This window comes from Exserohilum turcica (genome assembly GCF_000359705.1).
Source record: "Exserohilum turcica Et28A unplaced genomic scaffold SETTUscaffold_1, whole genome shotgun sequence".
In the NCBI taxonomy this organism is placed as follows: Eukaryota; Fungi; Ascomycota; class Dothideomycetes; order Pleosporales; family Pleosporaceae; genus Exserohilum; species Exserohilum turcicum.
In genome coordinates this window covers 3,705,323-3,721,260 of record NW_007359914.1, presented here as the reverse complement: position 1 = coordinate 3,721,260, position 15,938 = coordinate 3,705,323, and the positions used below count along the sequence as shown (strand labels likewise).

The following is a 15,938-nucleotide window of genomic DNA, read 5'->3' as shown; positions in this document are numbered from 1 at the left end:
GTTGCTTGAGAGGCATTATCGGAGGGGTGGGGTTGGCCGGACAAAGAGATAGGGAGAGGCGGAAAAGGGCGCATCACAGGGTGCATGAGTATGTGTAGCGAGGTTGCATCGGCCGATAGATAAGCGTCATGGAAAGCAGCAGGTGGAAGAAGGCTGGCTCGAACTCAGTCGGGGCCCAGGTGGAGAAGAAGAGGCGGAGGTGAAGATTTGCGCGCGGAAGCCGGGATGTCCTGGGAATGAGTGGGGAGGATTGCCCAGCCCTCGCACTCGCCAAACCATCAGCCAGACAACCAGCCTCCTCCGTCTCGTCATCACCGTCATCTTCGTCGAGCCGCCGCATCCATCATTGCACGTCCACGTCCGCCGTGGCAAGAGTCGACCGTCTTCGCACACAGCGACAAGGGCCGCGACAACGAGTTGCATCCAGACTCGGCCATTAATCACGTGCGCAGCTTCAGCCATGTGAAACACCAAGAGCCTGTGTCAGCCACGCAGCCCGTTGCCCCGCGCAACGCCACAGCGCCGCTGTTTATCGACCAAGCCGGTGGGCCAGCGCTGGGCCAGACACTGAGCCCGGCCATTGTGCACACGATGCCGTGTCATGGTGATTGGACACTCGGGCGGTTACCCACACGGAAAAGGTTGCGCCCTGCTCACGCTCTGCACAGCCTGTCCCCAAGGCCGGTGGCGGGCTGGGCCTTGGTGTTGACAGGCCCCCTCCTCCAAGAACCAGCCACCTCGATGGTCCCGTGTAGCCCCATTGTTGCCCGCCGACTGCAACTCATGGCACGTTCGTCTCGCCGTTCGCGGTGAAGGTCCTCGCGCATTCAAGTCAACCCACGCACCCCCGCCGTCGTGTACCATGGCCTGCAAGATAGGCCGTGACCATACAAGCCAGAGTTGGCTGGCAGACCGGAGCCTGTTGTAGATGGTGCTGTCCACTGCCACTCTCCGCTGCCCCCATATCCATCAGCAACGTTTAGTACCGCGAGTTGGGGTTCGGCCGGTGTGTTGATATCGCCAACCCAGCCACCGACTACGATAATGCGTTGTCCATCTGGACTGAGTACAGCGGAGTGGCCGGACCGGGGATCGATGGTTGATACATCTTTTCGCATGGCTGAGTTGGTGGTAGAGTTATCGGGTTGTGCGGCGTCGACAAAAGTCCAGCTCTGCTCCGGAAGAGAAAAGAGAGCAATTTGCGACGTATTGATGAAGGCGCCACTGGTATGACCGCCAATCAGCACAAAGTTTTGTTGCTGAATCTGCACACCATCTTTACGGTCGGAGAATGTCGGGGGTAGGCCAGTAATGGTAATACCAGCTTCTGGCACAGGTGGTCCACGACTCGACGAGACATCCAGATGGTAGCCGAGAGCCTGATTGCTTGCCGGAGCAGGTTCGAGAGTAAGCACCTGGTTGGAGTAGTTGGCTGCAGACTGCCAATCGCCCGCCGTGGCGGTTGCATTGGGACACATGCCACCAAACAAGTATACACCCGTGGTTTCAGCATTGCCTTGTACAACCGATGAAAATGACATTCCGTCGCTGAGAAAGTTGGCGCCCATGATGGAGGCATACGAGCTCTCGGCTGCTGTAACATTTTGCCGGCTCCAACTCCCCCTTCCACCGGCTTTTGAATTTTGTGGTGTATAGGTCCATATCTCAGCACCACTTGCGCCCAGTCTACAGTCGCCCGCGTATATGGTCAGGTTGCCGCTAGTGTCGACGAGTGGGGTGAAGGCCCGGGGAGCATTGTCGTCGAGAAAGGGCAGGGTCGAGTACAGGGTGTTGTAAGGAAGGTTGGATGACTGGATTGCAGAGGATAGATCGATGGCGCTGAGCTGGAACTGGGTCGGCGACTTGGACGAGGGGCGGAAGACGTAGAGGGTATCGTTGGTCTGCAGGACACGAGTCGGGTTGTAGGGCATGTGGGCGGCAGCGGCAGCGGCAGCGGCAGCAGCAGCAGCAGCAGAGACGGCTAGGACTCTGCTGAGCAGGACCAGCACCCAGTGCGTGGGCCGCTATGTTACCGGGTGGCATACTGATGGTTACTGGCGGGTACTCTATTTCCTCTTCTCGTGCACAACGGAGAGACTCGTTGAATGTTAATACCCAGACTTATTTTCTCAATACCACGTCAAACGCTTGGATTGCCGACTACACCCCTCTAGCGAAGCCAACTACCCCTGCCTCTGAAGAAAAAGGACTTTTATCGACCACCGGACAAAAGGCGGGATTGGGTGTCGGTATAGGAGTTGGTCTTGCTGTTGTGTGCGGGTTGGTTGCTTTTTGCATATGGCACAGAAGACGGGCACAACGACGACGGGATCTCCGCGAGAAGCAGCTCCAAGACCTATCCTACATGGCTCACCGGTACAACCCTGAAGAATACGCGACAGCCTTTGATGACCGCAACGGTCGGCTCGACACATCCGACTATCTTGTTGATCAGAATGGCCCCTACGTCTTTCCCCCTGGCACTCAGGGTGGTCAAGGTTGGAAGGCAACGAATGGCGGAGACGCCGAACGAACCGGACTACTTGTCGAAATTCCAAGCCCAACGCGGGGACTGCGACGCAGTTTAAGTGGCAGACCTGGATACGCCGTGGCCAGATCCCAGGTACCGAGTGGTATACATCCGATTGATGAACTGGAGGAGGAGCCTGAAGATGAGCAAGCTCACATGAGTTCTCCCTCGTCGTCGAGGCACCCTGAGATGACTGAATTACGATCAAAATTGATGGCTACAATGCTCAACACCGAGGCTTCTGATGCATCCGCAGATGCACAAAGGCTTGATAATGGGCAGAGAAATACCCTGCATGCTACGCATGAAAGTCCTGGGCACAGCAGAACCCACTCACTTGGCCGACTCCAGCTAAACTCTGCTGGAAGGCTCTCGCCGGAGAAATTTGGTTCAGAACGTACCAGCTCAAATTTGAGCGAGAGAAGTGACATTTCCTGGGCCTCTTCCCATGACGGTGTTGGTGGTGCATCAATGCGTCCTGGAAATATACTAAACAACATCCCCGGCTCTTCCAGATCACCAGATGCCAGCCTGTCCAGTAACAAGACCAGTAGGAATGGCGATGTTGGCCGACATTCTCCTGATGAACCTCGAACCAACTCTCTCAACAGTGTGGAAAGCAATGGCCAACCAGACCTTGAATCTTTCCAGACTGCTCGGTCATCATTTGCGCACCTGCAGGCCGAGGGTGAGGCACTGCTTGGTGGCAACCCGGATAGGCCTAGGCCAGGTACTGGCTCTTCCAGGTCAGACGCCTATCGCGATACAGAGGGAAGCAATAGCCGAGCGGCTACAGCCACACCAGCAACATCCTGCGCCTTGGAAATCTCGACTGCGCCACAACCTACGCCGAAAGTGCGAAGGATTAGTTGGTTGGGCAGCGTTCGGAGGGTTTTGACAAGATCTGTATCAAGCGCTGAACGCACAAGATCAATGCACACTCCAATCATCTATCATGAACCTTACAGAGACGACCCGACCTCGCCTGTTGAGCCACGTCCAATCGATACCAGGAAGTCATTCCCCGCTGCCACCGCACCACCCCAACGCGCAGCTTCGGACGCAAGCTTCTGGCGCAACCGGAGAGGAAAGAAAGATTGGCTAGACGACGAAGAAGATTCCGCCTGGCGACGTGCACCAGGCGATGACTGGGGTACACCCGAAGACATTGCTCTGGCTGAGCGTGAACGCCAACGTCAGGAATGGAGAGAACGAGGCAACTTGCTAGTCAACATCAGCAACGATGACCATCTGCCTACACCACGCTCACTCATTACACCGGACCATTTGGGTGTTCCCACTTCGGACGACCGACCTTGCACACCCGCGAGCGAAGCAGATTGGGATGTTGAAGCAGCCGTTGAGCGACGCGTAGTCCAAGTCATGTTCACCGTGCCCAAATCCAAGCTACGTGTTGTCAATGCGGATGTCGAAGGTAGTAGCATCATGTCCATGTCTCGAGACGGTGACGACCATGCAGCAGAATCATCAAGCAGCAATGGCACTACCAACCGTGTCAAGGATCTCGCTGGCCGGTTCGAGCAGATGAACAGCAGCACCAGCAGTCTTAGATTTTCGCCCCGACCGTCCCCATCCAACTCTATCAAGTCGATGAAGGTCCGGTCAAAGCGCAGCGGTGCGTCGTTGGCGCGGCAGCAAAGCGTCCGAAGTGCGGCAAAAGAGAGGGGACTCAAGCCTTTGAACAGAGAGGAAGGAGACGGAGATTAAGTTTTCCCCTTTTTCTTTCTTCTGAGTCCCCGCCTCTTTTTCTTGTACTACACTACCTCTTTTTCCTTTTTCTCCCTATTAGATCTAGGTGTATTTCCGCCGATACAACACGGAACGGAACGAATGAAACATTGGGAAATCGAGAAACATGACTTCCGTTTTTATCAACAGTACAGGCAAGTGCGCAATTTCAAGCACCATGAATTGGTGGTATTCTTTTTAATCTCCTTTTGCGGTTTGTTCCAGCAACATGGTGTTTGCTTATTTTCTCATTGAAATCATATAGATACCTACTCAGTCGGCCGCTATTTTTCCCCTTGGGCGCGACCCAAGTGCGAGAGAAAACAAAGGGAGAAGTTTGCCTTGTAGCTTTCTTTGGTGGGGGGTTTTTTTTTCGCACCGACAAGATGGGCTTCATAAGCATAACGATTGGTGCCCTTTTTTTTGTCCAAGCTATGGCAAAGCGGAAATAGATACGAAGGTAGTGAGATTCATGTATGTACGTATGTATGTATGTTTGCATGTTTGTATGCAATAGTCCAATGAAAACCTAGTTTGATACATATAGCTTCTTCCCACCTCATTTCTGGATGCATAGTCTGGGTAAGTATATTATTTTGCATGACGTCTTTCTTTCTTTTTGTTTTTTCGTTCATGATGCTATCTACAAGTAAACAATATGAAGACGAATCGTCTCTCGACTACGTACAGGTCTTTATTCTAAATCAGAGAATCTGAAACTGCGCTGTTGTACGCGTGCGACGAGGGGGTAAACTTCTCTTCCTCCCTTCCGCCCGTTCTATCTAGACGTCTGGCCGTCCGTCCGTTCGTCCCGTCCGTCCGCACCGCCAGGCGTTGCCCGTCTCGATACAAGACGGATCCCGATGGCAGCAGCAGCAGCAGCAGCGGGAGACCCGGATACCTACATCCCTAGCTCAGTCCCATTTACCCTGTTTCTCTCCCCCTCCCCCCCCCTTTTATCCCAGACGAGAATGACGTTGACGATGAGCCATATCCATGTCTCAGCGTCGCAGCCCTAACATGTTAGTTGCACGCTAAGTAGCAAATGGAGGTGAGAATCCCTTTGTCTCCCCAAAGTACACCTACAAGCTCTACAGCGCTACGTATCGAAATTCCCAACGTACATGACCTGCAATACGATGTGTATGTGTATTTGTATGTGTGCGTGTGCGTGTGTGTGTGTGTGTGTGTGTGCGTGTGTGTGTATGTATGTATGTATGTGTGTGTGAAAAGAAAGAAAGGGAAAAAAAAAACGGTTCCACACGAAGCAAAGGTAAGGTACAAAACTACGGGACGCGGGATGCGACGGATATCTCTTTTTTCTTTCCTTTTTTTTCTCTTTCTTTCTCTTCTCTTCTCTCTCTTCCGTTCTTCCCATTATTAGGCGATCGATCGCGGGGTAGGATGGTTTGCATGGTTCGCGCGGGCCGGGAAAAGACCATGAGTTTTTCTTTTTTTTCTTTCATACTCTTCTTCTTCTTCTTCTTCTTCTTCTTCTCCTGTTTGATCTACTGGGGGGGGGGATTAGGAGATCAACGGCTTCAACTCTGTGTGTACGTATCCGGACCTAGTTTGGTTGCATACGGTTACTTGTGTAGATCCCGATCACTGGGAAATGTGTGATTGATAACCGGAAAAAAAAATAGGCAGAACTTTCGTGGGTAAGTAGTTATTGTTGCGTGGTAGGTATGTAAGTAACTAAATAACTGCCCTCCCCCCCTTTTTATTATTATTTATATATCTATCTATTACCTGGTTCACCTACCTCGTATACACACGCACCCACGCACTCACACACTCATTTCCCTATCTTATGCCCAGGTGGAAAACTATGGATGTCGAATACGAATATAAATGGCAAACCGACATCCCGCGTTGCTGGAGAAAAGATTGCTCAGTTGTGCCGTTTGAGGCGCCGGCGCCACTCGTTCTGACCTTTTGCTTCCAAGACCAGATGTGTGTCAAGGTGCTTGACTACGAGGTGTTTGCGCAATGGGATGCCGTCGAAGCGGTGCTGCAGGGTGTGCGTGAAATGGGCATTGTGGTTGAGCGGCTCTGGGATACCGTGGACGACACAAGGGTTGGTGGTGGGGATTGGAATGCGAGGGTGCGGCCGGGCTGGAATGTCAAGGTGCTTTGTTTGGAAAACGGAGTAGAGGAATTGGGGGGTGGGTTTGAAGAGGAGGATGAGGAGAGCGCGGGTGCTGGGGGTGTTGAGGAGGGTGAAGGCCGGGTTTGGGGGGCTGCGGGGTGGCTGGGTCGTAAGGAGAAGGAGACGGCGTGGTGGTTTGCGAGGTGGAGAGAGCGCGTTGAGAAGGAGATTCGGTGTCATGGCCATTTGAGGGATCCGTCGTGGGAGATGGTCGTGGGTTGGTGCTTCTCCATGGTCACGTTTGTGGTCATGGTCAGTGTGCTGTGTGTTGGATAAGGGGGTTGGACGTGGATCGGCTCCTGGCTTTCATGTATGCATTTTGTACGAACAGACATCTCGAGGATGGTCCCGAAAGGAAATAGGGAATGGTGGTTGGGATTGGCTGGATTGACACATGGTGCTCAGATACTCTGCCCGTGTCTGATGCCGAGATAGCATCGATGATGTCATTTGAAGCTCTTCAGTCACTATTTGTCATTAGCTTCTCATCATACGCATTGACAGAAAACCATAAAGAATCCTACGAAGAATACACGCCGAGTCATGAGTGTCGTGATGTTTTCGCCTAAGATACGGAGGGGTCTCGCGTCCACGTCCGCAGTATCCTTACTGGTGGGGTAGTTAACCTGCATGGACGCGCAATGACCCAGGACGCGCAATGACCCACCCTACTAAACTCAACACCTACACAAAATACCTTATAACTCCACCAATATAGACCTAATTTAGGAAGCGATTAAAGAAATCAAATCGCGCGAACTAGGCGCATCTTTTAGCTATCGCTAAGTTGCAAAAAGGTTTAGCATTAGCTATCATACGCTCGCTTAAAGACACTAAGGCAAAACTTAGCCTCGCGCGCTCGCCTACCTCTCTATCCACCCACAACGCGAAAAGGAGCTTGTACAGTATATTAAATCCCTTACTAAGAGGCGTACACCACCTTCGCGTCTAATAATACGCCATCTTGCGTCATCCTTGCTTAGTAGAGACGTTTTAGAACGCTGGGTTTCTAGGTTCCTCTGCAGGAACTCCTCTCATCTTATCTCTCGCTGGCAGAGTCCTATGGACCAGAAGCGTCACAAGGCTGATTTAGCAACTAAGTATAGGTTGTACTTTAAGCTGTTACACAATAAGATGAAGGAGTACAATATACAGCCCTCTCACATCTTCAATATAGATAAAAAGGGCTTCTTACTTAGAATCCTTAGAAGGTCTAAAAGGATCTTTAGTAAGAGGCAATATGAAAGAGGAGGAGTTGTTTCAAGCCTACAAGATGGCTCTAGAGAGTGGATTACAGTCCTAGCCTGTATCTGCTCAGATGGTACACCTCTTTCTCCATCTCTCATCTTTTAGTTAGATGCTAGAGCTCTAAAATTAGCCTGGGTAGAGGCTATTAATCCAAACAAGCACTTAGTCTTTGTTACCTCATCGCCCTCTAAATAGACTAATAATAATATAGGCCTAGCTTAGCTTAAAGAGGTCTTTAAAAGAGAGACTGCACGCTACGCTCAAACTAGGTACTAGTTACTTATTGTTGATGGCCACTTATCTCATGTAACTATAGATTTTCTAGATTATTGCAACAGCTATAGGATTCTAGTTGCTGTATATCCTCCTCATTCGACTTATAGGCTTCAGCCTCTTAACGTTAGGATGTTTAGGCCTCTAGCGTTAGCCTACTTAAAGGAGTTGTCAAACTTCCTCTATTGGAGCCATGGAATCCTTCCTCTAGCAAAAGGAGACTTCTTTAAGCTCTTTTAGAGGGCTTGGGGTACAGCTTTTAGAAAGGAGACTATTATAAGCTCCTTTAAGGCAACTAGCATTAACCTACTAAATGCTAAGGTTATTCTCTAAAAGTTCCAACAAGAGGCCTCTAGTTTAGATAAAAGCTCTTCTTCTATCCTTAGTAGAGATGATTGGCTTAAAATTAAGTCTATTATACGCCGGGAGGTGAAGGATTTTAATAATAAGGAGGTAAAAAAGCTTCGCTGAAGCCTCTATTACCTCTCAGCTCAAAATAGTATACTCAAAGGAGAAAACTAGGGCTTAAGGGAGGCTCTAAAAGTTAAAAAGAGACACTAAAAGAAGAGCTACACGCTTCAACTCAATAGGCCTGAGGAGTACCATAGAGGAGCTGTCTTTTAGTCTCCTAAGAAGGTTCGCCAAGCCAAGGAGGATAAGATAGAACGACAACAAGAACAACAGCAATTACAACTCCAGAAAGCTAAGAGATCTAAGTTAAGGAGACAAGCTCAATTGTACAAGCTTCAAATAGCCCAGGAGAAGCGTGTTGAGAGAGAGAGGCTCAAGGAGGTGAGAGAGAAGGAGAGAGCCGCCAAGGTGGCTCAAAAGGAGGCTCAAAAGGCAGCCCAGGAGGCTAAAAAAGCTATACAATTATCCCAAAGGGGTAAGCGCAAAGCCTCACAAGGCTCCTCTTAAAAGCAGAAGCGTTAGAAACGTGTTGTTGTTGATTCATCTCATGTATAAGCTAAGGTGGCTGCACTAGCCGTCCTAACTTAGACCACCTACCACGGCCGCACTACTAAGCTACTAAGTAGATATAAGTAGCCTATTATAATTGTAATGCTATAATTACTATAACACTATAAAATCTCGTAATAATAGCGACTGTAGGTGGCTGTACAGCCTCATCTTTTGCAATAGGTTTTTTGGTGGGGTGGGTCATTGCGCGTCCTGGGTCATTGCGCGTCCATGCAGGTTAGGTACCGCTACCGCGTATGACGTGCCAACCGCGAGAAGATCCCTTCTACGCTTCAAGCTCTAGCTCTACACCAAGCAGCAATGGCTGATATGGCTTCGCGCATAGCTTCACTCAGGTCTCTGCTACCTGATCTCGAATCTGCGTTGCACTCATTCACGTCGTCGCTCGCCAAATCTCGCATCGTGCGCACAGTGAACGACACTCCGACTCAGCCCAAGACGCTCTACATCCTCGACTCTTCCTTCAACCCCCCCTCCTTTGCCCATTTTACATTGGCTTCATCGGCTTTGAAACACCCCGATGCCCCAGAACAGAGCCCATACAGACTGTTGCTCTTGTTTAGCACGCACAATGCAGACAAGGCGCCGAGCCCCGCGAGCTTTGTGCAGCGCATCGCCATGATGACCATGCTTGCCGAAGACTTGTCGCAGAGTCTAAAGAATAGAATAGACGGTTTGACCGACCAAGTTTCAAATGTCTCGATAGACATTGGTCTCACCAAGGAGCCATACTACAGTGACAAGTCGACAGCCATAGCCGAAGCTGCGCCGCCATGCTATGCTTCGAGCCCGAGACACGTACATCTTGTCGGCTATGACACGCTGATTCGCTTCTGCAATCCAAAATACTATTTCAAGTACGATCCGCCGCTCTCGGCCCTCAAACCCTTCTTCGATGCTGGCCACAAGCTGCGCGTTACCCAGCGACCTACCGATGCGAGTGACGAGTCATCACAAGAGTTTGGCACAACAGAGGAACAGGCCAAGTATCTGCAAGACCTAAGAGATGGCAAGCAAGAGGAAGCTGGTTTCAGCCCGGCATGGGGTAAAAACATCGACATGGTCGAGGCAGAGGAGGGCGTCGGAATCAGCTCGACACGGGTGAGGAATGCCGCGAAGCAAGGGAAATGGGACATTGTAAGAGAGCTATGCACCGAAGGCGTAGCTGCTTGGATCAAGGACCAGAGACTCTACAGCGAGGATGCAAGCGGCAAGAAGATGATGGGATGAGTGCAGATGAAAAGTGGTAGCCGTGGGGATGGCTGCAAATAGACCTCACGGCCCAATGGCGAATTGGCACGCAGCTTCAAATCACTTTTCCAGACACGTATTCTGAGATATCTAAGGGCCTTTCGAATCATAGCACATCAAAGGCGCTGGTTAAGAGAAGTTGGGCTGGCTTTCATCTCAAGATGCAAGCGCAAATGCATTCAACACACCTACGTACTGACACTCAATTTACGCTGCAAATGTTTCAAATCGGTATTTCTCGCAGGCTGTTCAGCATGTTACGGTTGCTCGATACTCGCAAAAACCATTCTGCTGTCTCGCTGCTGCCATCTGGTTTTCCTCATCTTGAAAACGGGGAGTCGCTCCACGTGGAAGAAGCTGCTAGTCAACAAACCAGCAAAACCTTCACCCGGCCCATTCCTCCCTCTCTCCATCACACCATGGCCTCCAAGTTGTGTTGCATGACCGAACAGGACGGCCGGGACAACTCACCCGAGCTGCCCAATGTCCGCCCCAGCCATGCTGCACCGGTACAGCAGCCTCTCTTGCTCAAGCAGACTAGCTCGCCAAACTCACAATTCACGAGCGCTCGCTCTGAAGACCTCCATGAACTCCAGGAAATCTTTCACAAAGCCAGTGATTCCGGCGAGGACCGCGCTACACCGATGCAGGTGGTTCATGGACGCTTCAGCCGCCCTTCGATGCACAGCATACGTTCATTACACAAGATGACGAGCATGCGTTCCATCATCAAACGCAAGTTCTCGAAAAATTCTCCCAGGAAAGCGGCCAAGAGTCCATCGCCTCACTTGGACATGAGAGACAACCAACGCCAATGCACCTCTGGCACGGTGATTAAGCAAACGAGAATTGAGTCAAAGCAACAGCTCCAAATTACCAAAGAAGACCTTCGAAAGGACCTACTCAGCGACAAGAAGCCAGATGAGGGAGGCTACGACTCTGATGCCCAGGTGTTGGACGACGTTGCCAGAAACATCGGCAAGAAGTCTCCCAACAAAAGACCCAGTATTCATAGCGTCGATTGGGTGACAACTTCCGGAAGGTAAGTGCTTCATTGAGTTCATGATCTTCATATCCTGACATGTCTAGCAAAACCACCCCAGAGTCTATCACCAAAGGTCAGACCGGCGACGAGTCCAAGCGCGATCTCCACCCGTACGACATCAGCAAACCACCAGCAGCCTCTCTAGTGAACAAATTTAGCCAGGTATTAAGTACTCCCAATCTTCGATGCGACGTATCGGGCGGAAGAGGACGCAAATTGAGGCGTTCGCACTCTGCAGAGTCTATCGGCCTGCCAAAGCCTTCGCCAATCTCCCCACTACGACTACCGAGTCTTACAAATAACGATTCAAATGGTATACCTTGGTCCGAAGCTATGCATGAGAGTCTTCGTCTATCTCGTTTTCCCGCGCCTCCGCGTCTTATTACCCCAACAACGCCACAGAACGGATTGGGTAGCGACAAGAATTTGGCAGACAATGAAGCTCATCATGAACACCATGACAGAAATGTTTCCCAGGTTCTAGATCGAGCACATGGTATGACCGCATCTTCATCCCGTATCATAGACATTCGTGTTCAGCAACCAACCTCCACTGCTACCCCTAGGCCGTCTACGTCGGTGTCAGGCACGCTCCGTGAAATATCGCCTTCGGAAAGCGTTGTTCAAGCCAGGAAGTACCATGATGGGAAAGACGAAGACAATTCACGCCACTCGGTTCACCTCCATAGCATGCGCATCTCGCACCATTTACGGTCAGGGTCGTTGCTTTCATGGGATCAACTTGCAGACGCTCCAGAACAACCCTCTTCTTCTCACGAGTTCCATGAACGCAATGTCTCTGACACAAGCCGAATCTCACACACAGCCCGGCAGCTTGCCCGCCATGATCGTCAATCATCGAGCTCTGGAATTGCAAGCTCCAAAATCCCGCCTACATGGGGCAAGGTCTTGCGTACTGATGCAGCCAATCGACCTGATTTTACGTCTTCTCTCTACTCAAGCAGACCGCAAAGTCCGCCTGGCAGCTTAGGTGGATCTATGGTGACCTTACCACTTTCTGGAACAGAAAATCAGCCTTTTGGTGTCTCGTCCTCCGATCTCCGGACGCCTAGGCGCTCGGCATCGTTTCCAACGGACAATGAGGAGACTCCAAGACCAGTACAGCGCCATGTTGTCACGACCATTGTTGCCGCGACGAGCTCTCCGGCGGAAAATCAGCTGAGTACCGCACCAGTAGTGCCTTTGGCTCGTAAAAACAGCGTTGCATATACCAAAGTTTCCAAGTTCCGAGAAGAGTTCAGCCCACCTCCATCTAAAAAGAAGCTACCACAGTCATCTTCCTTTATCAAGTTCCTCAACCCAAAGCGTCTCAGTGTGCGAAGCCAAAGCGAGGCAAACCTCCAGTCCGAAAGCCCTATTTCTAATATGGACGGTCCCTCCGACACACTGGATGTTTCTTCCGACCGGGAACGTCGACAGTCGCAATCCCTGTTAAGTCTAAGAGCAGAACAAGAAGCGCTTGGCAAGAACAAGGGCGCGAACCACGTGTGGGATCGTGCATTGCAAGCTCACCAAGAGGAGAAGGCATCTCTCTTCCTTCCCAAGAACAGAGATCTAGCTATAACGGCTAGCCCATTCCGGGAGCGTAGTGGGAGCGTTTCCACCAGGCGGATCAGTGTTGATAATGTAGATCCTTCTACAAGAACTGATGCGTCAAGCAAACGCTTATCCATACCAAGAGTCCGCACACCAGGCGATGAGCATGCAGGGTCATTCACGTCGATTTCTCGACGTATCGCACTGATTGATTGGGAAGATTCTCAGCTGGACCGGGACATATCAACTGCTTTTGAGAAACAAGGTGATGGCGTAGAGGTTGTTGGTGCATGGGGGCGCTATCCTTCACACACACGTCATGACCGAACAGGATCGGCGGGCAAAGCGGACAACGTACTGCCTCGGGACTTTGCCCTCGAAGCTGCCATCAAATTTGCATCTGGAGCCGGCGACGAGGACTTGATCGACCCAACGCAGCGCAGACCTTCGACGCCACTGCTACCTGGGGAGAAGAAGAAAAAGAAGAAAGTCGGCGGCGGGCGTATAATGAGAAGTAACTCTATGACGTTTGGCAAAACCCTCATGAAGAACTATACCAAGATGTTCAAGAGTCAGAGTACCGAGTTCAGGAGACATGGTCGCGGCCATCGCAGTTCGATTGCCTCTGGCGGAATACTCGAGCATCCCGAACTCGAGCTATTGCCAGAATTGTGGGCAGGCACTCTGAACGAAATCAGGGACGATCGGGAGCAGCACGATTGCGATGAACTCGTTGCACAAGACGGCCATTCAGGTTATGCCACCAAGGGCAAAGGCAGATTGTTCGCGAATGACTCCATGGCAACACTGCGTCCACGCCGAAACTCATCTGCACCCAATTTCAACGAGTTGTCCTTCAATGACGGCGTTTCTGAATCTCAGCATGCACATGATCGTGCTCGTGACTGGTCTGTTTACTATGAGCATTGCGTCAATGCCTATCCTCAACCAAGCACTAACGCAAGTATCATGACTAGTGTTCTCGAAATTGATTCGCGAAATGCCAGCCAGTTGAGCCATAAAAGTGTTGCCAGTCAGAGCAACGACTGCGCCTCAAGGAGCGGAGACGACTGTGCCGCTGAACAGAAGAGTCTAGTCAGCGTGAGGCGTAGCACCATGGATTTGATATCGAAATTCAAGGATCAGGAAGCCATAGAGCATGAGCGAATTCTGACGCTTAGTCGTATGGACAGCGATAGGGCAAAGGAGAGTCTGGCTGCCCTATGAGCTTGCTTTGAATTGGTAGATTCGACGTGTGTAATGTCTCGTGGCGCAGTTTCCAGTTAGTCCAAGTATCGTTAGATTAAATAGTTAATGTAATAGGAATTGCTGTAATTGGTGCGAATGATGTAGGCAGTCGTTTTTCTCACCAACCACGGTTGGAGATGGGCGAGAAATGTAGACAGTGCCTAATCGGGTATTATTGCACATGCTGTATGGACAGAACGTGCTCCAACCACTATCCTAATACCACCAATCTTGTTCTTCTTAGAATAAAGCCAAAACAAAACTTTTGGGCTGTAAGCTTTTGTTGCTACACCGAGACTCTCAACCATGGTTCGCGTGCTGATATTTTCGATAATTGTTTTGAATTCCCTCCACATTCTACGCACAAGGACATTCAAATATAGGCAGAATGGAGCCTACCTTTGCTCATTACTTTAGCTCTCGCATTTCCACTGCATTCAGAAATCCACTTTTCATAGATAAACATCACCATACACACTCATAACCATGCCTGGACAACGATCAACACCCTTGGGGTCCGCCAATACAATTCCTTCTCTTGCAGTCATGGACGCAAGATTCCAACAAAGGCTGATGCAATATGCGGGCCAATCGAAAAATCGGCAACAGGCGTCAAGAGAAAGCACCATCGAAGCAGACGGTGATGAGAAGGGAAAGCGGAGAAGAAAGAACAGCACTACTACTACTGAAGAAGAAGACGACGACGATGATGATGATAGTGATTATGAGGAAGAGGAGGAGCCGGTCCCAGAACAGGTGCCGGAAAAGGAAAAACTTGTCCTTCGATTACGACTCACTTCAAGACCCATCCTGAAGCTAAATCTAAAGCGGAAGGATAACGACTCTGCTCCTTCTGCAGCACCAGCACCAGCACCAGCACCAGCACCAGAACCAGAACCAGTAGTAACAGCGCACCCAAGCGCATCTCAAGCAAAGAAACGGCGTACGAGCAACACGCGGAGCCAAGTGAAAACACGGCAAACCGCAAGCAATTCTCAAACAGGGATAAAAAAGACATCCCAGTCTAATCCCGCTCCTACTCCCGCTCTACGTTCTCGCCGTGCACATGCTGCCCCGGCCCCTTCCAATCCAGCACCACCACCACCACCACCAACAGCGCCACCGCTCTACCCCTTCCTTAGGCTCGAAAACGAGCCCAAAGAAGCCTGGGACCCCATTCCGCTTCCCTCGCCCTACCTCCCCGGCGACACCGAGGGCCCCAAGGCAGCGTGGAAACGGCTGTTTCCGGACGAAGTCGACATGGGCGATTATAAAGGTGAGCCGGCGGCGTGGATGGAGAAGATGTGTTGGCGTGAGGGAAGATGGCGCGCCAGGCGTGAGGATGTGGATGGGCCGTATGTGAAGCGGGTTTTGGGAAGGGGCATGTATGGTAATGGTAGTGGTAGTGGTAGTGGTAGTGCGGGCAGCGCGTGGTCGATGAGGTTTTGTCATCAGGAGGGTAGTCGTGGTGATGGGGGCGTGGGGGTAGGATCGAGGGGGTAAAGACCTGTTTTTTTCTTTTGGGTTTACTTGTTTACTTTGGCTCCAACTGGATTGGGTATCTACTCGCTTCATTATATGTACAGTTGCGTTTATTTGTTTGTAGTATATTATTATTATTATTATTATTATTATTATTATTATTATTCTAGTTTAACGTCCTTTTTCAGCCCGAAGGTCTATATAAGACGTGTAGGGTTTTTAGGCCTACAAGTATCTAAGTAGGTTGTTTCTAGCTACAATATTTAGGAGGGGTTTTTGTAAGGGGCTGCGCTCCGGGGAGCAATCGCGAGGTATACAAGAGGTTGTATTCGATAGAGAGCTATAGAGTCTACTTGCGTGGTGTTTATTTACTGTCGGAGAAAGGTTGCACCGAGTGTCTGAGCGCGTCGTCTGGGGCGCCG

General features: G+C 50.7%; 6 protein-coding genes across 6 annotated transcripts; 5 read left to right on the top strand and 1 right to left on the bottom strand.

The window, feature by feature from the left end:
• Positions 1 to 827: 827 nt before the first annotated feature.
• Positions 828 to 1,931, bottom strand: SETTUDRAFT_30734 (uncharacterized protein; the record flags this gene model as incomplete). The annotated part of the gene is made up of 1 exon (XM_008022066.1): positions 828 to 1,931. One exon carries the CDS (start codon positions 1,929 to 1,931, stop codon positions 828 to 830), a length of 1,104 nt encoding a protein of 367 aa, XP_008020257.1.
• Positions 1,932 to 2,020: 89 nt separating this feature from the next.
• SETTUDRAFT_114640 (uncharacterized protein) lies at positions 2,021 to 4,434 on the top strand. Its single transcript, XM_008022940.1, has one exon. It carries the CDS (start codon positions 2,027 to 2,029, stop codon positions 4,256 to 4,258), a length of 2,232 nt encoding a protein of 743 aa, XP_008021131.1. The 5' UTR covers positions 2,021 to 2,026; the 3' UTR covers positions 4,259 to 4,434.
• A 1,799-nt stretch (positions 4,435 to 6,233) lies between these two features.
• On the top strand, positions 6,234 to 6,707 carry SETTUDRAFT_30732 (uncharacterized protein; the record flags this gene model as incomplete). Its single annotated transcript, XM_008022065.1, has 1 exon — positions 6,234 to 6,707. One exon carries the CDS (start codon positions 6,234 to 6,236, stop codon positions 6,705 to 6,707), a length of 474 nt encoding a protein of 157 aa, XP_008020256.1.
• A 2,526-nt stretch (positions 6,708 to 9,233) lies between these two features.
• Positions 9,234 to 10,278, top strand: SETTUDRAFT_114638 (uncharacterized protein; the record flags this gene model as incomplete). Its single annotated transcript, XM_008022939.1, has 1 exon — positions 9,234 to 10,278. One exon carries the CDS (start codon positions 9,234 to 9,236, stop codon positions 10,161 to 10,163), a length of 930 nt encoding a protein of 309 aa, XP_008021130.1. The 3' UTR covers positions 10,164 to 10,278.
• Positions 10,279 to 10,603: 325 nt separating this feature from the next.
• SETTUDRAFT_85464 (uncharacterized protein) lies at positions 10,604 to 14,013 on the top strand (the record flags this gene model as incomplete). The annotated part of the gene is made up of 4 exons (XM_008022215.1): positions 10,604 to 11,226; positions 11,352 to 11,951; positions 12,093 to 12,867; positions 13,015 to 14,013. The coding sequence occupies 4 exons, from the start codon at positions 10,604 to 10,606 to the stop codon at positions 14,011 to 14,013; spliced, it is 2,997 nt and encodes a 998-aa protein (XP_008020406.1).
• Positions 14,014 to 14,580: 567 nt separating this feature from the next.
• On the top strand, positions 14,581 to 15,397 carry SETTUDRAFT_18912 (uncharacterized protein; the record flags this gene model as incomplete). The annotated part of the gene is made up of 2 exons (XM_008021952.1): positions 14,581 to 15,310; positions 15,369 to 15,397. The coding sequence occupies 2 exons, from the start codon at positions 14,581 to 14,583 to the stop codon at positions 15,395 to 15,397; spliced, it is 759 nt and encodes a 252-aa protein (XP_008020143.1).
• Positions 15,398 to 15,938: the final 541 nt, after the last annotated feature.